Source organism: Lithobates pipiens, unplaced genomic scaffold (genome assembly GCF_037356315.1).
Source record: "Lithobates pipiens isolate NorthernLeopardFrog02 unplaced genomic scaffold, aLitPip1_a1.2 Scaffold_8, whole genome shotgun sequence".
Taxonomy (NCBI): domain Eukaryota; kingdom Metazoa; phylum Chordata; class Amphibia; order Anura; family Ranidae; genus Lithobates; species Lithobates pipiens.
In genome coordinates, this window is record NW_027507903.1 from 465,001,957 (window position 1) to 465,027,391 (window position 25,435).

Here is a 25,435-nt window from a genome sequence, read left to right on the forward strand (position 1 = left end):
GGTCGCTTTTTGGCCATTGGTCTGACAGTCAACACCTATTTTGTGTGCTATGGATATGTTGTTTACATGCTATGTTGTATATTTTGTTACTTGCCACACTGTGTTTTAATTTTCAACTGTTAGCAAAAGACTATGTGAATTTGTTTGTATTACTTATGAATGTTCTTTTGAATTTTTGTTATACAGTATGCCTCTTTTCCTGACAAGCCCCATACGAAGGGATATAATTGGCCCCGAATCGCGTCGGGCTGTCCAGATTTACATGAGAACCTACCAATATCACCTTCTTTGTTTTTATCCTTCTAGAGTATTGTTGTAATTATTTTTGTATTTATATATGTTTTTTTTTAAATAAAACACATTTTTTATTATTATACATTGTTGCCCTTAAAGTCCCATCCCTTTTGGGGTGTTTCTCCTTTTTGTTTTAAGATAAATAAATGAACCAAGTCCAGATTATAACGTCCAAAACCATGCAGTGCTAGCAAAACCAAAGTCTTTGGTGATTATAAAGTACTCAGTGACTTCCTATTGCAGTGAGGAAAATATCCAGCTGATGTCCTTCTCCCGCTTGTGGTTCCTCACTTACCAGCTGCAGTGACCCCTACAGGGGTATTATGCATTTAAGGAGGGTTGGTGCCCAGATGATGTTATAATCCTAAGCATCTGATATTCAGCTGTTATAGATCATCCAAGGGTATCTCGCTCCTGGATCCGTTACACCTCCTGGATCCAGATACACCTGATGTGCTCAGGGGGCAGATCTCCCAGCTGTAGTAGTATGCAACTTCTTGCTGTCACCACTCTCCCATGCAGCCAAGGATATGCATACGAGAAAAAATAAGGCCTCCCATAGTGTAGTAAAAGGTTTTTGGAAAAATATTTATTATAAAAAGTATATGTTATATAAAAAGCGCTAACAAAAATCGTAAAAAATCCATGAAAAAAATTGTAAAAAGCAGGTTTTCCACAAATAAAGATAAAAAGTCCTCAAAAACCCAATCTACATCTACGGGACAAGCATAGATGGCTTCTAGGGTTGTGGAGTAACGCTAACATTGTGCGTTTCAGCTGCGCTCTACAAACACCCACAGCCACTATCGTACCCGGAAGTAACGTAAGTGCGGTTGTTTTTATATATACAAGGTTATATATGACAAAAATTATGATCCACTTAAGCTACGCTCTTCTAATGATTTGTGGCAGGATTTTACATTGGAGGGCATAAAGTCAATGATTTAATGGAGCTGTGGGAGGAGCGCAATCCCCCCGGGTGAGCCACCTTTACTGAGGTTGAGAATGATGATTTGTTTTCCCCACTGGGTGGCTCCTCCAGGGAGATTTGTTTTCCTCCTTCCCAGCTCTATAAACCCAAATCTCTGTAATTTCCTCTTCTCCAGGCCAATCCCAACATTCGGGCATTTACACAACCAGTAATTAAAGAAATCAAAAATGGAAGGATTTCGTAGCATCAAACCTTAGTCCAGCCCAAAAAACTTGCAGTTGCAAGTCTGAAAGATAATTCACAGATTATCATAAAGCCATCAGACAAGGGTGGGAACATTGTAGTGATGGATTCCACCCAATATGAACAAATGGTTCTAGATATTCTAAACAATGATGAATAATATAGGAAGAAATCATAAATAATTCTTGAGTGGATGACAAATAAATATAGAAGTTTAATAACCCAAGCACATTTGAATGTTAAAGAACTCAAAACTCCTACTATATAGGCCTTACCTAAAATACACAAAAGTTTGATCAAACCACTGGGCAGGCTGATGCGATGTCAGGTAATGGGTGCCTGACAGAATTTGCCAGCGAATTGGTGGATGACTATTTGCGGCCCCATGTTATGGCCTTGGCTTCATACATCCAGGACATGAGGGATCTCATTCCAGTCCTAGATGGTGTGGATGTATCAGAGGGAGCCTGGCTAGAGGCTATTGATGTGGAGGCCCTCTACAACTCCATTCCCCATTATTGGGGGATGCGAGTTGTGGGGGGCTTCCTATCAGAACATGGCATTACGGCAGGTCCATACAATCAGTTTGTTTTGGATCTTTAGTGGTTCATCTTAACAAACAATGTTTTCATGTTCAGGCACTCCCACTACCTCTAGGTGCAGGGGGTTGCGATGGGGACTCGCTGTGCCCCATCGTATGCAAAGATGTACCTGAGGGGGTGGGAGCGGGACCTTTTTTTCAAAAGATGACTTATAGGATGGTTTAAGTAAAATATTGATATGGCGACAATTGATATCTTTGATGGGGCTACAAGCCTTTTTGGAGGTTCTAAAAGACAATAGCTATAATATAAAATTCACAATGTCATATCAACAGAGCGTTATCAATTTCCTGGACATTCAAATTTATTAATGGAGACAATACCTTAGGTTCCACTATATATAGAAACTGCTCTAAACAAAAGGCTTTTGAAATAGAAGAAAAGGCCTTATAGGAGCGTTTATTAAATAGGGGATATAGGAGGTCGTTCCTAAAAAGGCATATCAGAGAGCAAATGGCAAATGCAGAGAATCATTGATACATAATAAAAAATGTCGACCCAATAGTCAAAGCATAAATATACAGTGGTGAACCACAAAGAGAAATATTATAAATTGAATATAGCATTGCTAACAGTGTGTCGTCTTATATCACCCATGTGGTGGCATGGTTTAGGTATATAGAGGACATACTGATGGTATGGGACAGCAGTTTGCAAGCTTTCATACAAGCTAAGAACAAAAATGTCCCTAATCTTTATTTCACAATGACTTTTAGTGATACCTCTATCACATTTCTTGATCATATCACATTTTTTGAAGACATGCTCAGATATTATAATGTTGACTCTGCCTAAAAAACATCTTTGTTAAAAATTGTTTTCACTTTTTTTAAGAATATATTCATAAATCCTTCCCAAAAAAAAACGCCTCTGAAGAAGGGATATTTTCCTGAAACATGTCAGGCTAATGGAGTAAATCATACTCATCTTTGAATATTTGTAAAGAATGTATTTATGTGTAAATCCTTTGTTTTGCACAAAATGTACTGTGTAGATTACTATCATATTTTTGTACATGCTTTTTAAACATTTTTCTAAATAAATAATACTTTTATAATATAGGTTTTCTTTTGTTCGCCTTAAAAGACCCATTGTACCGGGGGGTACTTGTATCCTTTCTTCTAGGGTCCTCCTATAATCAATAGTCAAAGCATAAGACTTATTACGCGGTACCCTGGGCAGCATAATCAAGTCCATCAAATCATGAAAAATTCTGGTAGCTCTTTAGAGGCAGATGATACAGTGTCTAAATTTGTAAAAAGTTATCCTGAATCTTTCAAAGATCAGTTAGTCCACAACCATTATTTCACTCCGTGTGTTAAAAGACCCAGCAGACTCACTAGCCCAGCACCATGCTGCAAATGTAATTTTTGCCAATATACAGTATCTCATAAAAGTGAGTACACCCCTCACATTTTTGTAAATATTGTATTATATCATTATAATTTGCTACAATGTAAAGTAGTGAGTGTACAGCTTGTATAACAGTGTAAATTTGCTGTTCCCTCAAAATAACTAAAAACATATCCATTAATGTCTAAACAATGTTCTGGCAACAAAAGTGAGTACACCCCTAAGTGAAAATGTCCAAATTGGGCCCAAAGTGTCAATATTTTGTGTGGCCACCATTTTTTTCCATCACTACCTTAGCCCTCTTGTCCATGGAGTTCACCAGAGCTTCACAGGTTGCCACTGAAGTCCTCTCCCACTCCTCCATGAGGACATCACGGAGCTGGTGGATATTAGAGACCTTGCGCTCCTTCACCTTCCGTTTGAGGATGCCCCAGAGATGCTCAATAGGGTGTCTGGAGACATGCTTGGACAGTCCATCACCTTTACCCTCAGCTTCTTTAGCAAGGATGGTCATCTTGGAGGTGTGTTTTAGGTCGTTATCATGTTGGAATACTGCCCTGCGACCCAGTCTCCGAAGGGAGGGGATTATGCTCTGCTTTAGTATGTCACAGTACATGTTGGCATTAAGGGTTCCCTCAACAAGCTGTAGCTCCCCAGCACCGTTGCAGCCCCAGACCAAGACACTCCACCACCATGCTTGACTGTAGGCAAGACACACTTGTCTTTGTACTCTTCACCTGTTGCTGTCACACACGCACAATTGACACCATCTGAACCAAATAAGTTTATCTTGGTCTCATCAGACCACAGGGCATGGTTCCAGTAATCCATGTTATTGGTTTGCATGTCTTGAGCAAACTGTTTGCAGGCTTTCTTGTGCATCATCTTTAGGAGAGGCTTCCTTCTGAGACAACAGCTATGCAGACCAATTTGATGCAGTGTGTGGCGTATGGTCTGAGCACTGACAGGCTGACCCCCCACCCCTTCAACCTCTGCAGCAATGCTAGCAGCAAACATACGTCTATTTCCCAAAGACAACCTCTGGATATGATGCTAAGCACATGCACTCAACTTCTTTGGTCGACCATGGGGAGGCCTATTCTGAGTGGAACCTGTCCTGTTAAAGCGCTGTATAGTCTTGGCCACCATGCTGCAGCTCAGTTTCAGGGTCTTGGCAATCTTCTTATAGGCTAGGCCATCTTTAGGGCGGCACAGTGGTGTAGTGGCTAGCACTCTCACTTAGCAGTAAAAAGGGTCACTGGTTCGTATTCCAACCACGACACTACCTACCTGGGGTTTGCATGTGTTTGCATGTTCTCCCTGTGCCTGCATGGGTTTCCCCTGGGTACTCTGGCTTCCTCCCACACGCCAAAGTCATGCTGATAGATTAATCGGCTTCTGTCCAAAATTGGCCCTAGCATATGAATGTGAGTTGGGGACCTTGGATTGCAGGCTCCTTGACGGTAGGGACCAATGTGAGCGTGCAACGTATGTGTGGAGTGCTACATAAATTGACAGTGATATATGAGTACCTTAAATAAATAATAATATAATAGATGAGCATCTTAATTAGACAAAAATGTACAAAGATAAGGAGAATTGTAGACACGCAACCACACTCATTCTTGTTGAACTGGACGGACTGGTGTCTTTATTCAACCTTGCTAACTATTTATGTAGAGCAACAATTCTTTTTTTCAGATCCTCAGAGAATTCTTTGCCATTAGGTGCCATGTTGAACTTCCAGTGGCCAGTATGAGAGAGAGCAATAACACCAAATTTAACACATCTGCTCCCCATTCACACCTGAGACATTGTAACACTAACAAGTCACCTGACACCCGGAGGGAAAATGGCTAATTAGGCCCAATTTGGACATTTTCACTTAGAGGTGTACTTACTTTGTTTCTAACGGTTTAGACATTAATGGCTGTGTGTTGAGTTATTTTGAAGGGACAGCAAATGTACACTGTTATACAAGCTGTACACTCACTATTTACATTGTGGCAAAGTGTAATTTCTTCAGTGTTGTCACATGAAAAGATATAATAAAATATTTACAAAAATGTGAGGGGTGTACTCACTTTTGTAAGATACTGTATATGGAGAGCTGAATAGATTATGCTACCTAACGGTAGAACGTATAACCATATTTTTTTTGCTAATTGAGAGTCAGTCAGCGTGGTATACTATATGGAATGTGGGCTTATACCACCAGTTTGATGCTGGCAAAATGAAATTTTTTACTCTGGAGTTTACAGTGACTTGAAAAAGTATTCATACCCCTTGAAATTTTCCACATGCTGTCATGTTACAACCAAAAAAACGGAATTGCATTTTATTGGGATTATAGGTGATAGACCAACACAAAGCGACAAATAACTGTGATGTGGAAGAAAAATTATAAATGGATTTCAATTTTTTGTACAAATAAATATCTGAAAAGTGTGGCATGCATTTGTATTCAGCTGCCCTAAATCAATACTTTGTAGGACCACCTTTCGCTGCAATTACAGCTGCAAGTCTGTTTTGGGAGAGGAGGCTAGGTCCTCTTTATTGAGAAATCTGGGGTCAAAAGACCACGAATGTCTCATTTACCTTTAAAAGCAAAAGAAAAAAACATTTAAAAAAAAGAAAAAATTTATTATGACCCGGGAACCGGAAGTGACGTCAGACTTCTCTCTGGGCCTCCAAGGGCATGGAGATAAATGGCAGCCATCTTGGTCTCACTTTTTTCATAGCTAACTGCCGCATTAGATCGCTTAAGCCTTAACTGATGGGTCAGGTAAAACCGGAAGCAGCGGGAGGGTCACCCTTGTAAAAGTGATCCCGCAGGACCAATTTTATGTGAAAGAGAACCAACCATAGTAAAAAACAATACCAGGGTTATGGCAGCTAACTGCCGCCATAACGCTGGTATTTAATGTCATGGGTATTTTTACTATGGGCTGGTCAGCAAGTGGTTAAAACAAGATGGCACTTGTTTGATATACACAGTGCTTTAGCAATCTAATGTCACCCCATTAGCATTTACATTTACTTTCAAGCTGAAGTTCAGGGAACCAGTTTAATAAACAGATGAATTGCCTACATGGTACAGGCAGTCCCCGAGTTATGAGCTAGGACTGTAGGTTTGTTCTTAAGTCGAATTTGTTCGTAAGTCAAATTACGCCTGATGCCACACAACACAGCTCTGGTTGGCTGGGAAGAGGATCTGATATTTTCCTGCTGCAAATTCAATTTCACTTACAAGTCTCTTCCCTACCCTGTGACTGGACCCTGAAAAATTAGCTCATCTCTGTGTCACTCTACTCTCTCCTCCTATGAGCATGTTCTTTGCATTGCAGCACACCAATTTTCTTCTTGCACTAACACCTTATCAAGTTCTGCTGTAAAGGCGGTACAAGAGGCTGACATCTAGTCAAATTTGGAAAATTCTACTGCTTAAAATTAAATGTAATAATAGTTAGAGGGTTGCATTAGTGTGTCATGTATCTGGCTAAAGTCCAGCTATGAATACTCTAATGAATATTTTAATGTCTATTTTGCAGGAAATGGATTGTATCATTTGGTGGAGCTCAGCACTCAAAGGGAAAACTGATGTCTTACACTCCCAAACTCCACCCACATTCACACCAACACCACCCAGGTTTTACCGTTTACTCAATTGTTCCATCGTTAGAACTTGAATCCTTCTGTGTGTTCTTAAAGTGGAACTTTATTGAGAAAATTAAGTCCTGCTAGATCGCCTCTTTTGCAGGTATAGCTATATAAAACATTACAAATAAGTGCCTATACTGTTTAATATCCAGTACTATACTCTCTCACCTTGCTCTGCACATGCTCAGTTGCTCTCTATTTTTAGAGATTTCCGATTGCATTAATTGCGCTCTTTGGAACGCACAACGGCTCCCATTAGGATTGAAGCGGCAGCGTCTCATAAACCTTTTGGCAGATCCTGGTGCCAGGTGAGGCACTATATTTATGAGTGGCAACTGTTATATTTTATTGGAGGAATTTTAAATAAAATTTTTGAATACATTTCAAATAAAAAGTTTTACGCTATGCGTGCTATTCTCTGGCTTCCTTTTGGTTGATGTATGGAGCAGCCGAATAACAATCCTAGGTGGACGGAATACTTATATATAGTCTATAAGTCTATAATTTACAGCTGTATTGACCTTCCTAGGCATATGCAAGGGATCAACAACTTTCAGTGAGTTCAGTCCATGGAGGGTGGAGTTGGGTGGAGTGAAAGCACAAGTCACGTTTTATTGCAAGAATTATAACACAAGAAGATTGCACTTTTTTTCACTATTGCACTTTGATTTACAGCAGGTAAAATAAGTCTTGAATACATCACCATTTTTCTAGGTAAATATATTTCTAAAGGTGCTATTGACATGAAATTTTCACCACATGTCTGGAAGTGGAAAGAACATTATTTCAGAATAAACCAGCCACAGGTGCTCCTTGCAAGATTTCTGGCAAAGGATGAAAAAAAATTATCAGAAGAGTTCTCCAAGAGCCATGGACCACTTGTGGAGACTGGAGAGCTTCAGAAAGATGTGGAATTAGCAGGTACAATTGTTTCAAAGAAAACAATAAGTAATGCACTCAGCCACAATTTCCTGTGTGCACACTCACCATGCAAGACTCCATTGCTAAGGAAAAAGCATGTTGAAGCTTGTTTAACCACTTCCCGACCAGCGCACGACGATGTACGTCGACAGAATGGCACGGGCAGGCATATTGGCGTACAGGTACGTCCAATATTCAATGCCGCCCTGCCATCGAGAGCGCGCCGGCGGCGGCGCGCTCCAGCGCTGGTCGGGACCCGCGGACTCGATCGCCGCGGCATCTCCGCGATCGTCTCACGGAGCGGCCGAATGGAGGAAATGCCGATTAAACAGCATTTCTTTATTCTGCCTAGCAACTAGTGACGCTGATCTCTGCTCCATGTGATTGGAGCAGAGATCAGTGTTCACTAAATGAAAGCCCAACCCCCCCACAGTTAGTAACACACCCCTAGGAACACTTAACCCCTACACTGCCACCCACTGGTTAACCCCTTCACTGCCAGTGTCATTTACACAGGAATCACTGCATTTATATAGCAGTGATTACTGTATAAATGACAATGGTCCCAAAAATGTGTCAAAAATGTCCGATGGGTCCCCTACAATGTCGCAGTCACAATAAAAATCGCTGATCGCCGCCATTACTAGTAAAAAAAAAAAGAATAAAAAATTATTAATAAAAATGCTATAAAACTATCCCTATTTTGTAAACGCTATAACTTTTGCGCAAACCAATCAATAATCGCTTATTGCGATTTTTTTTTTACCAAAAATATGTAGAAGAATATGTATCGGCCTAAACTGAGGGAAAAAATGTTTTTTTATATATTTTTGGGGGATATTTATTATAACAAAAAGTAAAAAATAATGCGTTTTGTTCAAAATTGTCGCTCTATTTTTGTTTATAGCGCAAAAAATAAAAACCGCAGGGGTGATCAAATACCACCAAAAGAAAGCTCTATTTGTGGGAAAAAAAGGACGTCAATCTTGTTTGGGAGCCATGTCGCACGACCGCGCAATTGTCAAACGACGCAGTGCCGAATCGCAAAAAGTGGTCTGGTCTTTGACCAGCAAATTGGTCCTGTCTGAAAGTGGTTAAAGTTTGCCGCACAACATTTAGCAAAGCATAGGCATGAGCAGCCTATTGCACATGCTGGTGTGTGTATGTATATATGTGTATGTATATATATATATATATATATACATATATACACTATATTGTCAAAAGTAGTGGAACGCCTGCCTTTACATGCACATAAACTTTAATGGCATCCCAGTCTTACTCCATAGGGTTCAATATTGAGTTGGCCCACCCTTTGCAGCTATAATAACTCCATAGTGTCAGTAAACCAACTGACTGGTGATACTAAAAAATGCTGCACCATAAACATAGTAAAAAATTATTAAGAATGAGTCCATAGGTGACAAAAATGACCAATCGAATTAAAAAAACATATATTGTGATCAATAATCCAAAAATCAAATGGATATATAGTCCATATAGCTAAATAACTCATTGAAAGGGACACCAAACACAGCACCACAGGAAACGTGAAGTGATGAGAAATGCTTCCACTACAGCAAGCACTGCCGCTTACCAGATCGCTATGGTCCCTTATTACAGGGGGCCACAGAGCGAAGATGGCTGATACCCCAGCCCGGGATCCCTGTGTAAACACTGGACTCCTCAGCTTCAAACCACTATGGTCCCTTATTACAGGGAACCACAGAGCACGGATAGTAATGCCACAGCCTGGGATCTTTATACGGACACTGGACTCCTTCTGCGATAAGAGGAGAGGAGGCTCGAAGAGGAGGCTCTGACCTGGTCCTTTGTCATCCCCACTCCATGGCCTCTAGAAATGGATGCCACAGACACAAAGGGGTTGCTTTACTCAAACTGGAGAGTGAAAAATCTTCTACAGCTGTGCATGCAGAGCCTCCTCTTTGAGCGTCAATGAAACCTCAGCTCCTTGTAGTCGCAAACCATTATCGCAGAAGTTAAGGAGTCCAGTGTCCGCATAAAGATCCCAGGCTGGTGTATTACTATCTGTGCTCTGTGGTTCCCTGTAATAAATACTAACCGCTATACTAACACGCATGGGATGATTAGGGTATGCCCAGGCACACCCCGTGCACACGCCTATGTAGACAAACCTGTGAAATACTGGGAGAAATAATCTGCTCAGATGAGACCAAAATTGAACTCTTTGGATGTCATAATACACACCATATTTGGAGGTCAAATCACCCCAAAATAACCATACCAACAGTGAAGTTTGAAGGTGGGCACATCATGGTGTGGGGCTTTTTTTTTAACATATGATACTGGTAAACTTCATATCGTTGAAGGAAGGATGAATGGAAAAATGTACCAAGACATTTTTGATAAAAATCTGCCGCCATCTGCCAGGATAATGAAGATGAAACGAGGGTGGCCATTTCGGCAAGACAATGATCCAAAACACAAAGCCAAGGAAACTCTCAATTGTTTTCAAAGAAAGAAAATAAAGCTGCTAGAATGGCCCATTCAATCACCTGACTTAAATCCAATAAAAAATCTATGGAAAGAACTAAAGATCGGAGTTCATAGAAAAGGCCCACGGAACCTTCAAGATTTAAAGAAAACAGATTGTATTTTCTTTTAATATAATAACAATATATCAGCGTAGGTTCACATAAATAAATAATATGAGTAATATTAATAGTGTATATATATATATATATATATATATATATATATATAAACATAGCATTACTCATATTATCTGTTTATGTGAACCTACACTGATATACTATTATTATATTACCAGAAAATACAATCGGTTATGATTATCCCTTGAAGAAGGAATTTGATATATATTCCGAAAAATGTTGGGATCTTCCAGCTGATTGGTTGACAAGTGGAACACTGAACCGCAGACAATCGCGTACCTTGAATATCAGTCCTGTATTGCATGGTGATCTATGTACCGTATTTATCGCCGTATAACACAAGCCGGCTTATAACACGCATCCCAAGTTTAGGAGGGAATTTAAAAGAAAAAAACTTTTAGAAGAGAAGTTTAAGGAAAAAAAATTACATTTAAATGCCCATCAATGCAGCCTTATCAGTGTCATTTGCACCCTTGTCAGTCATTTGCAGCCTTGTCAGTCATTTGCAGCCTTCCATTGCAGCCTTGTCAGTCATTTGCAGCCTTCCATTGCAGCCTTGTCAGTCATTTGCAGCCTTCCATTTCAGCCTTGTCAATCATTTGCAGCCTTGTATGTTATTTGCAGCCTTGTCAGTGTCTTTGCCGTTTAAAAATGGCGCTGGCGAGATACAGAGCGGATGTCCTGTGTATCTCGGCGGCGCTCGGTAGCTCTCAGCCGAGCTCAGCGGCTTTTGGCTATTTTCGGCCGGACTCGGCTATTTTCAGCTGCACTCGAGAATGACCAAGTGCGGCCGAAAATAGCCGAGAATGACCAAGTGCGGCCGAAAATAGCCAAAAGCCGCCGAGAACGGCAGGGAAGATTAGAAACGGCGGGGATCTGCATATAATACGCACCCACGGTTTTCCCCTGATTTTATGGGGGAAAAAAGTGCGCGTTATACGCCGATAAATATGGTATATCTCATTTTTGAAATTCTGATATGCATGTCTACCCTTTTCAATTTTTATATTTGTCATAAAATTTATATTTTTATCATACTTCCTTTTCTACTCCTATGCTTGGTGTGACCCTTGCCTTTAAAGACCACGAGGAATTTTAAGTTTTTTTGCTTTTACATATGGGATGTGGCAATAGGTCTCCAGTCTTCTATATCAATCAGTTATGCCACGTACACACAAGCGGAATGTCCGACAGAACATGTCCAATCATGTGTATGCCTCATTGGACTTTTTTTTCCGAAAATTCTGATGGACCTAGAAATAGAACATGTTTTAAATATTTCCGACACTACCAATTCATATCGAGAAAAACGCTCGTCTGCATGCTGTTCCGATGGACCAAAAAGGACACATGCTTTGAAGCAAGTGCAAAACAGAAGCTATTGGCTACTGGCTATTGAACTTCCTTTTTCTAGTCCTGCTGTACGTCACCACGTTGTTAACGATCGGACTTTGGTGTGATTGTGTGTACACGCGACAGTTTCAGCGAAACTCCATCGGAAAAACCTTCGGAGTTTATTCCGACAGGAAAACCGGTCGTGTGTACACAGCATTAGCTTTTTTTCTGTTTTATACTGTATATAAGTATTAAAAACATTTTAGTTAGGGCGTTTAATACTTTTTCCCTGTGTCATTCTATTTTATCAAACATAACTTCATTTCTGAACTCATTTGTTTTGGTTTCTTTGTATGTATGAATTGCATGGGTTGCAATATTTACCTAGAAAAATGGTGATGTGTTCGATACTTATTTTACCAGCTGTAGGGATATACAGGATATATATATATATATATATATATATACACACACACACACACATATATATATATATATGAAATATAAATTGAAGACAAAGAGTTGTACCTGTGCTCGGAGGCTGTGCTTCGGTGGTAGTGTAGAGTGGGCTTGATAATGGCAATGATGATACTGTAGTTAGAACAGCTGGTGCTGAAGTAAATCCTGTTGCTGTAGGCTGTGGAGTTGTAGTTTCCTCACCTGTGGTAATTTCCATAGTTTCCTCACCTGTGGTAATTTCCATAGTTTCCTCACCTGTGGTAATTTCCATAGTTTCCCCACCTGTAGGTACTGCTATGGTGGTTCTGGCAGGTGTAGGTGGGGGTGTGGAAACGATTTCTGTTATAGGTAGCAGAGTTGTAGCTTTTACAGATGTAACTGCTGGCGTGATGGCCTTTGTAGTTTTAGGTGGCTGAGTAGTTTTCCTGACAGGTGGGCGAGTCCTTTGGGGCGTTGTCCTCCTTGTGGTTGTCGGTGGAGTCGTTGGCGGAGCTAGATAGGTAAAACATTTTATTTTAACAAATGGAGCTATACAGATTTTAAGTATATAACTCTAATGTTTACACCTTTTTATAGAAGATATTGCGAGCTGATGACATTACAGTAGACACATTTTTATACTACCGCATACAATTTCCGAAGTGACCTTTCAATTGACATAAGTGGATGGGAACTCTTCCTAGTTAAAGGAGAATTATAGGCAAATAATTAGGTATAAATGTTTTTTATTGCTATATAACTTTGTAATTAAAGCTGAAGTCTAGGCAGATATAAAAGACCCACATTAATTTAGCTCTTTATATCTAGCTATTTATTAATAAAAACATTTTTTGTTCAATATAAGCAGTGTAAGTACCTGGATTTAGATTGGTATTTAGCTTTGTGCAGTGCCTGCATGGCAGAGCTCAGACTGTGAGAGAGAGAAGCAGCCAAAGACATCAATTGGCTGTGCTACAGATCAAGGAGCTCGCTGATAGAAGGAGAGAGCAGAGTGCTCTCTCTGATTGACAGCACAGCGCTTTCCACATTTCCTGTGATGAGGAACTAGCGTTGTTTACATCAGTAGAATTTAATGTAAGGGTGCCCTCTTGGACAGTGGCGGCCGCTCCATTAGGGACCACCTCCCAGTTCATGCACCAGGCCCCTAATCTACATGCAGGGTGCCTGACGCATGGATTTCAATGGGGATTTTTTTTGAAGCACATGATTAGAGCCTGAGGCTCTAATTGGCTTAAAGGGTGTGCTCGGGGCGCAGAGTATTGTGCCCTGAGCCCACAAAGTCACGTGACATTGTCTTCCTACTTCTTCTCCCCCCATCTCTCGGGGGGTGGAGATTGGTGATGACGGTTGTGCGAGCTAGGGTGGAGGGTTGGTTGCCGCACAGGGGCAAAGTAAGGGACTTCTGCATTTCAGGGATAAGAAGGTTAAAAAAAACAGAACTTGAGTATACAAGGGGCTGGGGAGGATTTAGGTATTCCACATCACTGTCTATACTTCTGCAGGGATCTGTAGAATCGCAGGGAGCCGGTGGAGGATGCGGGGAGCCGGTGGAGGACGCGGGGAGCCGGAGGAGGACGCGGGGAGCCGGAGGAGGACGCGGGGAGCCGGAGGAGGACGCGGGGAGCCGGAGGAGGACACAGGGAGCTGGAGGAGGACGCAGGGAGCCGGAGGAGGATGCGGTGACCAGTCAGGGATGGTCGGTGCAGTGGTGGGGGCAGTTACAAGCACCATTCTCCTTGTATAGCTTTCAAGGAAGCAGCTGACAGCTGCGGGAGAGAGAGGAGGATAAGCAGATGTCAGCTGGTTCATAGAAAGCTATACAGGGAGATTGGTGTTTGCAACTGCCCCTACCACCACACTGGTCATCAATGAGGCTGCACAGGCCCCCTTTTCTGAACTGAGGACACCGGACCCAGTACAACAGGGCCAGTTGTACTGGCTTATCATCGCCCCTGGCTAAAGATGTTCAAGCTGTAATTTTTAATATAAGGGTGAAGTGGAGTCCAGGAATTGTTTTGGAAAGGATTAAAAGGGAGGTGCAGGATTCAGTATTACTCCAAAATAAAGTTTACACAGTAAAGTCTTTAACTGAAGTTTTGAAAATGCTATGGTAAGGCTGCTCCTAGGAATGGGACAGTCTACTTATGCATCTTATGCCGTGTACACGTGGTTGGACTTTCCGGCAGAAAAAAGTCAGACAGAATAATTTCATTGGATATTCCGATCATGTGTGGGCTTCAGCGGACTTTTTATTTTTTTTATTTTTTTGAAAATTCTGACGGACCTAGAAAAACAAACATGTTTTAAATCTTTCCGACGGAATGAATTTCTATCAAGAAAACTGTTTGTCTGTATGCTGTTCCAACGGACCAAAAACAACGCAAGGGCAGTTATTGGCTACTGGCTATTAAACTTCCTTTTTCTAGTCCTGTCGTTCGTGTTGTACGTCACCACATTATAAACGATCGGACTTTGGTGTGATCATGTTTAGGCAAGTCCGTTTCAGTGAAACTCCATCGGAACACCGTGGGAATTCCGTTGGAAAAACCATCAGAGTTTATTCTGCCGGAAAAAACGGTCATGTATACGCGGCATTAGAAGAAAACCAGGAAGAGTAGATGAGAGAGCACAGTACCAAAGATCAAAAGTATTTATTTTATTATCCATGTTCATGATAGCAAGCCAACACTTTCAGGGTTCAGACTGTACCCCCTTTATCAGGACCAAAAGTGAACATGTGCGATAAAGTATGCATGCATTCTTAGCAAGCAACAATAGGAATTTTAAAAGAAGCTTCCTTCACTTCTCTATCTGTTTGTACAGTACTCTGAAGTAGTTAATTCTCAAAGATCGCAACAAAAGCTCTAATACCTTGTACACACGACCAGTTTTCCCATTGGAATAAACTCTGAATGTTTTCCCGATGGAGTTCCAATGGAATTCCACTGAAACTGTCTTGCGTACACATGATCACAGCAAAGTCCGACCGTCAAGAACATGGTGACATACAAGAGGTACGACGGGACTAGAAAAAGGAAGTTCAATACCCAGTGCGCCACCCTTTGGGCTCCTTCTGCTAATCTCGTGTTAGTAGAAGTTTGGTTAGAGACAATTCGCGCTTTTCAGACTCCTGTTTTTTTAGATCGAAACTGCTGTTCAGTTTGTGCTTGTGGGTTTGTATCTGGTTTTCAGTGTGTGCAGTCAGTTCATATCTGTTTTTCAGTGCGTTCTTGTCTGCTCGTTGCTGATTTTCAGCTCACTCTTCACAGGCCTTGCTGTTCTTGAGTGCATTCTGTTAAGTTCATTTTGACCAGCCGACCATTTTGAAACCATGTTGCGGGTACATACTCATCATAGAGTTAATGCTGTGTGGGGGCTTGGGGTTGGGGTTTATACTTTGACCCAAGTCTAGTCCATGAACAGGGCAAGGAGGAGTTCATGGACAAAGAATTGGTTTTCCAGTGTGACCAATTCTCTCATATGCCTTTGCTGCGTGAGATCCAGGAGAATAATCTTGATGATTTCAGGAACTTTCTCAGGATGACGGCTTTGCTCACCCCTTATATTACAAAGCAGGACACCTGCATGCGGCAAGCGATCACTCCGGAGCAGAGGCTAGTTGCCACATTGCTTTACTTGACAACTGGAAGAAGTCTGCAGGACCTCAAGTTCTCTACAGGCACCCCCCCCCCCCCCTCCAGGCTCTGGGGATCATTTATCCCAGAGACTCATTCTGCCATCATTCAGGTCTTGCAGAAGGAATATATTCGGGTTTTCTCCTTTAACATCACATTCTATGTTTTTAATGTTTGCTACTGCATTGTATTTATTTCATCATTCCCTAATTACCACAATTGTTATATGCTCTTTTAATGCTCCTTTTTTGGCCTACATGCATATTTGCCTTCACTAATCTCTCCAGCATGCTATCATGGGCCCATATACACCTATAGCTTAGTCACTTAACAATGTATTTTGTCAGCTCCATTGTAGTGCTTTACCCAGAACACCCCCTAAAATGTGTACAAATGTTAAGCGTGTCCTTAAATTAATATATAACCCCCCCCCCCCCCCCCGAATTTTTTAAAAATGTTATGTGTCCTTAAATTCATTTATAACTCTCCCTCCCCCCTAAAATTTGTACAAATGTCATGTGTGTCCTTAAATTCAATTATAACTCTCCCCCCCCCCCCCTAAAATTTGTACAAATGTTATGTGTGTCCTTAAATTTAGGCAGAGTGCCAGAGGCTTTTTTTTTTTGGGCTCCCAAAGTCCCGTCAAACCCCCCCCCCCCTAAAATTTATATTTTTGTCTTGAAATATTCCTTAAAAAATGTTATACTGATGTCGGCCAAGAATGTTTTTGTTTACTCTGCTTGTAATGTTATGTGCAAAAGTTTCTATTTTGACTCCACAGTTTCCTTTCCACAGGAATGGCAACCTGCGGCATCCCATTTTGCTGACCGTTGGAGCTATAGATGGGAAGCACGTCCACATCGTGCCACCACCCCATTCAAGGTCTTATTATTATAACTATAAAGGGTTTAATAGTGTAGTGTTAACGGCGGTGGTGTCGGCACAATATGAGTTCCTCACGTGGGGAAGAATGGCCAGATGTCGGATGGAGGAGTCTTTGCCCAGACTGAGTTTTACCAGCATCTCCAGACTGGTGGCCTGGCATTGCCACCTGATGCGAACAACGTGGAAGGACTTCTTGCTGATGAAACATTCGGTCTGGGCCAGCACCTGATGAGGCCATTCCCCCAAAGGACCCTCACCCCGGAGAGGAGGGTTTTTAACTACTGGTTGGCCAGAGTGAGAAGAGTTGTTGAGAATACCTTTGGGATAATGGCCAGCCGGTTCCGCTTGTTTCTAACAGCAATCCATATGGCGGACTACAAAATCAATCATATCATCCTATCCTGCTGCAAATTGCACAATTTTTAAGAAAAAATGCACAAAATGATATTGCCTCAGTTGGGCCTGAGGCTGGACTTCCTTCTAATCCCCTGATGGACCTGGATACTGGCCGTATTGGCTTGGCCCTTCAAAGCGCCCGTGAAGTTCAGCAGAAATATGTAAATTATTTTAAGGGTAGGGGGTCCATTGCTATCCCAGACAATGTTTAAAAAATGTTTTAATAAAAAAATAAAAATAAAAATATCTGATAAAATCTAGAATTTTCTTTATTGCTTGTGTTTCTTTGTGGCTGTCTCCTAGGTTCTCCTAGTGCACTTGTAGTGCCAAGTGGATTTTACTTTAGTAAATAAGCCCCATTGTCACTGTAAACACAAAATTACTTCAAAAACTGGTATTGACCCTTGAAAGAAGAAGCCACACATTGTTATTAGCAAAGTTTTTACTCTGTGCACATTCACACATGTGCGTTCTAAAATTTTTGGGTAAAATCATTTGTTTTACAATTTTTTTATTTTTTTGTTCTAAATAGGCATGTTTAATAACATAACATAAAAAAACTCTGGAACTTACAAAGTTCAACGCTGAAAAACAGAAGGCAATGTCAGACATTATAGTATGTCCAATATGTCTTGATAGTGCCTTCATCTGTGATGTCACCCCCACAAAAGCCAAATTTTGTAGCACAACTTGGGAGTCAAAATGGGAATTTCCCTCCTGATCCCATGCCTAATGTCAACTTGTGCTATCTGCCATCATGGGGGATCAATGGGCGTGTTTTGGGGGTGCAACCCCTTCCTCTCACCTACTTCATTTGGGAGGAAGGGGTTGCACCCACAAAACGTGTCCATTGATCTCCCGTGATGGCAGATAGCACATGTTGACACACTGTGTGCATCTTCAAAATTTTGCTTTTCCTAATTACAAAAAAATAGTGTTTTTAGAACAAAAACAATTATTAAAATGGTTGCTTTTTGAAGATCTTTTAAATTTTCCCCAACACATCAATCATGTTCTTCATTTTTTGTTCAAGAAAATTTAGTTTATTTCTTATGATGTCGATTTTATGATTCCATGTCATGATGTCCTGGATTAGGAACTTGGACTTGTGAAATGTTGAGCTTGCTCTTCCACAACCAGAAAATCACCTAAATTTTTTTGGAAAAACATGTATTATAAATATGCAGGCATACATATATCACCTGAAGCTGGGGTGTCAGACACTAACCTGTTGTGGTGACAAGTTCGGCCACTTTTTCCACCTATCCTTCCTCCAGATCCTCAGGGTGTGGTGTTTTTCAGAGTTCCCCTTCTTTCTCAGGTGGGGGGTTCCTGGTGTCCTCTATTGAGTGGTGTCCTCCGAGTCTTTGGCCCCCTATGAGAATGAAACAAAAGGTATACTTTAGCACACAGATATTTAGGCATGACCAAATGTATTTAACCTGTATCTGCTCAAAACATCGTATTTAATGAGCGAACGATGTTTACTACGACTGATTTACTGTGCCCACTAACCTGAAACTTGCCATTTTAAAATGTCCTACAGTAAATAAAAGCACATGGCTCAGCATGCAAGTAATAATAATAATAATAACACACGACTAAGGATGAGCTCCGGCGTGTTCGCACACTCCACGTGCAGAGCCCGCCAGGAAGTTGGCACGGCGCTGCGCTAATCACAGGCAGTGAGAAATTTCCCGATGTGCAGCTGCAGAGATCGGGAATTGTCTCACTGCCTGTGATTAGCGCAGAGCTGCACCGATGAGGCTCTGCATGTGGAGTGTGCGAACACGCCAGAGCTCATCCCTACACATGGCAACTACTTACTTTTTCTAAGCACTTTCTTGATCCTTCTGTACTGATCCAACTCCCTCAGTTTCAGGTCTGACCAGAGTTTCCTTATTTGCTCCTTTGATCGTCGTACCCCAACATTTCTGTGCAGACTCTTCACAACTTTAGTCACGATCTTGGCCTTTCTCACATTTGGGTTTAGGTACGGTACATTCTTCCCATCATAGTCGGTCGTCCTCAAGATGTCCACCATCACCACCATCTCACCAAAGGACATATTTGAGGCCTTAAAAATTTGCCTCCAGGATCGGGACGTTTCTGCTTCCGGGCTTTCCTCCTGGTTACTGGAATTAGTAATAACAGACACCTGTTGTGTCTTCGCCATGTTGATCCTACTGCATGCTGAAGAGAAGGGACAGGAAATAGACTAGAAAGAATGTCAGGGGCGGGCGACGCATGCGCAGTGTATATAAAGTAACGCGTGTGTCATACGTACATTCAGTGTGCTGAGGAAGGAGGATGAACGTTCTACGAAGGTAAAATCTTAACTTTGGTACATCAGTGGCCTATACTGCTTCAAGTTTTTGTCTTGTGCATTGTCTTTTACAGAAAATATGAGTCGCTTTAAGGACCCAGAATTTATGGCCAGTTTCATTGACAAGTACAGGGAGATGCGGAATTTGTGGGAGGTGAAACACAGCTTATATTATAATAAACAAGCTAGGAGGTCAACGCTGGGGAAACTTCTTGAATTTGTGAAGACTCGGGTCCCCGATGCAACCATCGTGCTCTTGGAAAAGAAAATTGGGATCTTGAGGAACATGTATAAGAAGGAGCATAATAAGATCCAGAAATCACTCCGATCAGGAGCATCATCAGCGCAAGTGTATGTACCCAGGCTTTGGTACTTAGACAAACTGCGGTTTCTGGATGACTAGACTAAAGCCAGGGAATCACTTTCTACCCTTCCCTGCAGCCTTCCCTCCACCCTTCGCTCAACCCCAGCAGAGGCTGACGAGAAACAACCTGGGCCTTCCATCCTGGAAGAAGTGGATGTGCCCAGCTGGAGTCAGGTATAATATTTTTTGACATATTTATTGTCCTAATATTAATGATGTTAACTAGATGTTATAATTGATAACAAATTAATGATTTTAAAAAAAGTGATGTATACATATCAATTGACAGTAGTGTCCAAAAATGTTTGGGACAAGAATGAAAAATGCTGGGGTCAGAATGATAGTCTTTTCTATTTAGTAAAAATCTATTTTCAAGTCAAGAGCTGAAAATTGTGATTGACGAAGCAAAAACTAAAACTATGTCCCTTTTTTATACACAAGGATGAGCTCAGCCAGGAGGAGGGTTTGGAATGTGGCAGCCAGGAGGAGGCCGTGCCCAGTGTCAGCCAGCAGGAGGGCGGGCCCAGTGTCAGTCAGGAAGTGAGCTCAGGCCCTTCAGAAAGGGGTGGAAGGGCCAGCTGAATGAAAACAGCCACGTATGTGAGCTTTCCCATCTTCCTCCTCCTTCTCCTCCTCCTCGTCCTCCTGCCACAAGTCCACCTTCAGAGCCACAGCCTCCAGGGCGGCTGCAGGGAAGGGTGCAGGGAAGCGTGGAGGGAAGGCTGCAGCGAAGAGAAGAAAGTGATGACCTGGGTTCAGTCTGGTCTGACAGAAGACACAGGCTGGTGTAGTACCACAGCCTGGGGACATATATGTCATCTGCTGCTGGTCCTGGTCTCTGGGATTCCTGGACCAGATTGTACTCCAAATTATATGGGCTCCTCAAGCTACCAATTTTCTTTTCCACAGACTTGATGTGTGCCATGGGGGGCCAAAAGGCCAGAATAAATGGCTATTTTATTTTCTGAAAATACTTGCCTATTGTGTTTTTATTCAAATAGGACAGTTTGTTTGTGAGTAGGCAGGTACATTTCTAAAAGACAATGTCAAATTAACAAGGGACACCAACCTCCTTGAGGGTAATAAAAAATACAAGATAATAATGTTATTGTGGTAACTTGAAACACAAAAATAAAATTATAAAAGATCATAGAATTTGCTGCGTGAGGAATGTGCTAGATCCATTACAAACGCTAGTTTTACCACACCGAGCGCTTCCGTCTCATACTTGCTTCAGAGTTTGGTACGTTGGAACAACATACAGACGAGCGGTTTTCCCAATAGGAATTGGTTCTGTTGGAAATATTTAGAACATGTTCTCTTTCTAGGTCCATCAGAATTTTCAACGTAAAAGTCTGACTTTTTCTGTCGGACATTCCGCTGGTGTGTACAGGGCATTAGGCCTCTTTCACACTGTTGCTGAGGTCTGTTGATTGTAAATGGGATGTGTTTATAGAAATGGAGCCACTAGGTGCTGCATGCAGATAGCTCACACAAGCATATGGGGTTGCAGCGGCTGCATGGATACAGCCACTAGTCCCAATTTGACAGCCAATTGGTGAGCAGAGTAACAGTTTAGAAACACTTGATTTATGTTGCCATAGAATACTGCCAGGTTGCCAAGGTTCTGCTGCAGTGAAAAGTAATAGGAAAACGGCTAAGCTTTCAGTGAATTTTGAAGATTAATTTCTCCACAATGCCTACAGCTACAGAGGTGAATGTGCAATTGTATATAGTGTTTTTATTGTTTGTTAGGAACATGTAAATACTTTATTGTGCATAGTCTGTGTACAGGTTCATTTTAACATGCTGTATAAGGGAGAAGGCAAGTAATCAACATGAATTGGGTTTCTGAAATAAAATGCAATAATAATAATATAGGAATTTAAATGTTAATTCATCACCTGTGATATTATTTTTTTCCTGAAAATTTAATTCAAATTAAATCCTTTCTACAGCATTTTAGATCTGACAAATGGGTTGAGTTTGGCCCCTGAAACACATTGGCTTGTTATTATGGACATGTGGCGTACCTAAGGTGGAATTTTGCATGTACTGAATGTGTGATCTCAGAATGGCAGCATATAGACCAATAACACCAAAGTGTTAGTGATATAGGGGTATGTAGGCATGAATCCCCCAGAATAAGTGTGCATATCAGACACTTTTGTACAACTGTTATGAAGGTACAGAAGGCAGAAGAGATCAGCAAGACAGACAGAAATCTAGCATTTTCAGAAGGAGGTCAATATTGGCATACCAACGTTTCTCTACTTACAGGTTTCATTAGAAGTGTGTCATGTGAAAGCACAGGTACCCCCTCCTACTTCCACTATAGAGTGACTTTCCATCCATTCCAAACCTCACATCAGACACTTAAATCAAAGGTAAGGTTATTGTCTATGACCTGGGTATGTGCTCAGGCGTTTGATACTATTTTCAAAGAAACTACTTTGTATTTGATTTAAAATGACCCCTGACTCTCCCTGACACCGCAATAATAAAAAGGATTGAGCATAATTTAGGGTTCTCAATTCATGGAATTTGGGCAAAAATTAGAAGACTTTAGGGAAATTTAACCACATTGGCTGAATACATTGGAGTCATGGGGATATGTGAAATTATTATGTTTTTTGGTGGATTTTTTTTATACGCAACATGCTTTCAATAGCTTCTGCTGTGATGGAGGCTCCTTTCAACAATCTTGGACCTATTCTTTTGTCAAAAATATGCTTCGCATTAACATCATTATTTTACTTTTGTTTCCACAGAAATTAAAAAAATAGACAGCAAAAAAGTTAAATAGTTCACAAAAAACGATCACACATACAAAAAAAATAACAAAAACAAACACTAAAAAACAATAAAATAAAACAGAAAATCCTGCAAATCTAAATATATATATATATATATAATAAAAGAGTAGAAGTTTTGTCTATGCAGCTTAATGGCTGAAATGTAGTTTCCAACTTTCCAAATACATTTAGACAAAAGTCGACTGCTACTAACTAGTCTATGTCAAGCCAACATTTCTTTTTAGTTTTAGATGTTCTGACTATACATCTATTTAAAATGGTCTGTTAGGGGTTCTGATCTGGAGTATGGGGCAGAATCTTCAGAATCTTAATGTTATGAACAAGTTTGTTTGATAAAACAGTGAGCATGTGCAAATTGCAGTAACCTGGGGCCATGTGCAAAGTGCAGTAACCTGTGGCAATATGCAAAGTGCAGTAACCCATGTCAACAAAATATTTTTTTATTTACAGGATGATTTCTATGGGCTCCTGCATACCTGACAAGTGATCCTCTTTTTTCGGGACAGTCCTTCCTTTTTTTAATTTATATTTTAGGCGAGAATGCATTTATCAATGTCAGTGGCCGCAACATTTGTCCAAAGAAAGAATTGAAAATGATAATATATAATTCTTAAACATGCTTTAAAAGTAAACTAGTACAACAGAGTCTAGAAACGAATCACACAAAGCATCAGGATGAAAGTGGTCATTAAAAATTAATAGGTGGAGATAGAATAGGGGGGAGACCTTAATTACTAGATTATAAGAGATTTCCAAATAAGTGGAGGATACAGAATCAATTGGAGGGTCATTAATTATAAATATAGTTTGATACTACTGGGTATATTGGAAAAACGTAATTATAGACTGTTGGGTATCAACTGGTAGGGTTTAAATCAGGGGTCCTCAAACTACGGCCCTCCAGTCGTTCAGGAACTACAATTCCCATCATGCCTAGTCATGTCTGTGAATGTCAGAGTTTTACAATGCCTCATGGGATGTGTAGTTCTGCAACAGCTGGAGGGCCATTGTTTGAAGATCCCTGGTTTAAATAAAGGATTCCCAAACATTACAAAATTACAGCCCCTCGTTTTAAAAGTTGTCACAATAATTTCTTGCAGCATGTCCCTCCAAACAATGGGTAGTAAACAAGTTGCAGAGAAAGACGGCATGTGAAGTTTGCTGACATTTTATCCTATTGCACGAAAAGTGTCCTCCAAACTTTTGTGGTTACTGCTCTTTGCATATAGTCACTTCACTTTGAACTGCCTTATAGAAAAAGAATATTAAGATCAAGCTCATCCGCTATGGCTACAATCTTTCCCCTGTCACCTTTTTCCATGTCCAGTCGGATGTTTTTCTTCTCATCATTGAACCACCCGTGATGTTCTATACGGCAACAGTATGTCCCGGCATCACTCAAGCTTGCTTGACTAATAGTTAGAGAGATCTGGCCCCTTGCAATGTTGTCATTGAGCTGGTAGCGGTCAGATGACTGATGTGTGACTTTGTATCCATCAGTCCAAATAAGAACTTCATTACACTTGGAGCTTGGGCAGCTTCCACGTCCCCAGCACATGGAGGTGATGTCGCTGGCTCTTTTGACGTTATAGAAACAAGGCAGAGTGATAGACCGCCCTTCTATTCCTCTCACAGTCTGGCCACATATCAGAGGAAATGCTGAAAAAGAGAGATCACAAAAGATTTATTAGAAATGTATAAATTAGACCGTTGTCGGCAACAACCACAATCCAGTGCTCAGTCCAGAAATACAAACAGTCAGCTCCTGGGCTTCCTTTCCTGCTACAGAGTAAACGAATTGGTTCAAGTCAGACTAATGTTCCTGTCGTGGGTGGCAACTTACCAGGAACAAGATCTCCAAGACAGAGGAACCATGTTTTTTTACAACATTGTTCTCTCTCTGGCTGCCCCAGTTAGGTGTCACTTCTTCAGTGCAACCTCTTGGCCAAAGCCAAAGGAGCAGATGAGTGTTCCATTTAGCGATTCTGTTGGCACCAGTGACAGGAATGCTAGTTTGACTTGAACCAAAGAACTTTCTCCAGCACACAAGTCTTTGTGATGCCCCCACCCCACATCAACCTCCAGGTCTCATTGGGCAACTTGGTTTAGCTGTAAGATAAACTTTAAAGAACAAGTGTATTTCATACACAGTGCACTTATTCTTTTTGCCCTCCTTGACCTAACAGACTACATCTTCCAACTTCACAGATGCATACTTACTAAGATCTGGCAGCCATGACCCCCTGTGCTTGTTATGTTTCTTGCCATCCAGCTCTGTAAGTCTGCTATCTTTTCTGGCTGCACCTGATCAGTAGAGCTCCATAAAAGTCTATGGAGCTCATCTCCCTGTGTCTTCCAGTTGGACGATGGAGGTAGACAAGCCCTTTAAATATCTATGGGGCTCTACTTCTCATCTGCAACCAGGAGAGAGAGAAGTTGTGCTGGATGTAAACAATGCCTGGAGGTCATTGCTGCTCAATCTTGGTAAGTATACATCAGTGGAGTCGGAGGGTGGGATCTGTTAAGGAATTACTGCAGTTTGTATGATAGTTCAATTATTG

The 25,435-nt window shown here is 41.1% G+C and overlaps 1 protein-coding gene across 2 annotated transcripts in view; it reads right to left on the bottom strand.

Annotated features, from left to right (window-relative positions):
* Nucleotides 1–25,435, bottom strand: part of LOC143960202 (uncharacterized) — a 68,972-nt gene that overhangs the window by 22,795 nt on the left and 20,742 nt on the right. The window contains exons 2-3 of one of the 2 annotated variants that reach the window (XM_077468527.1): nucleotides 24,186–24,533; nucleotides 12,708–12,944 (exon numbers count right to left, since the gene is read on the bottom strand). In XM_077468527.1, coding sequence (XP_077324653.1) covers nucleotides 12,708–12,944; nucleotides 24,186–24,533 — 585 coding nt within the window. Of the gene's footprint in view, nucleotides 1–12,521; nucleotides 12,945–24,185; nucleotides 24,534–25,435 lie in introns of both variants that reach the window. The other variant, XM_077468526.1, reaches the window with a different exon arrangement.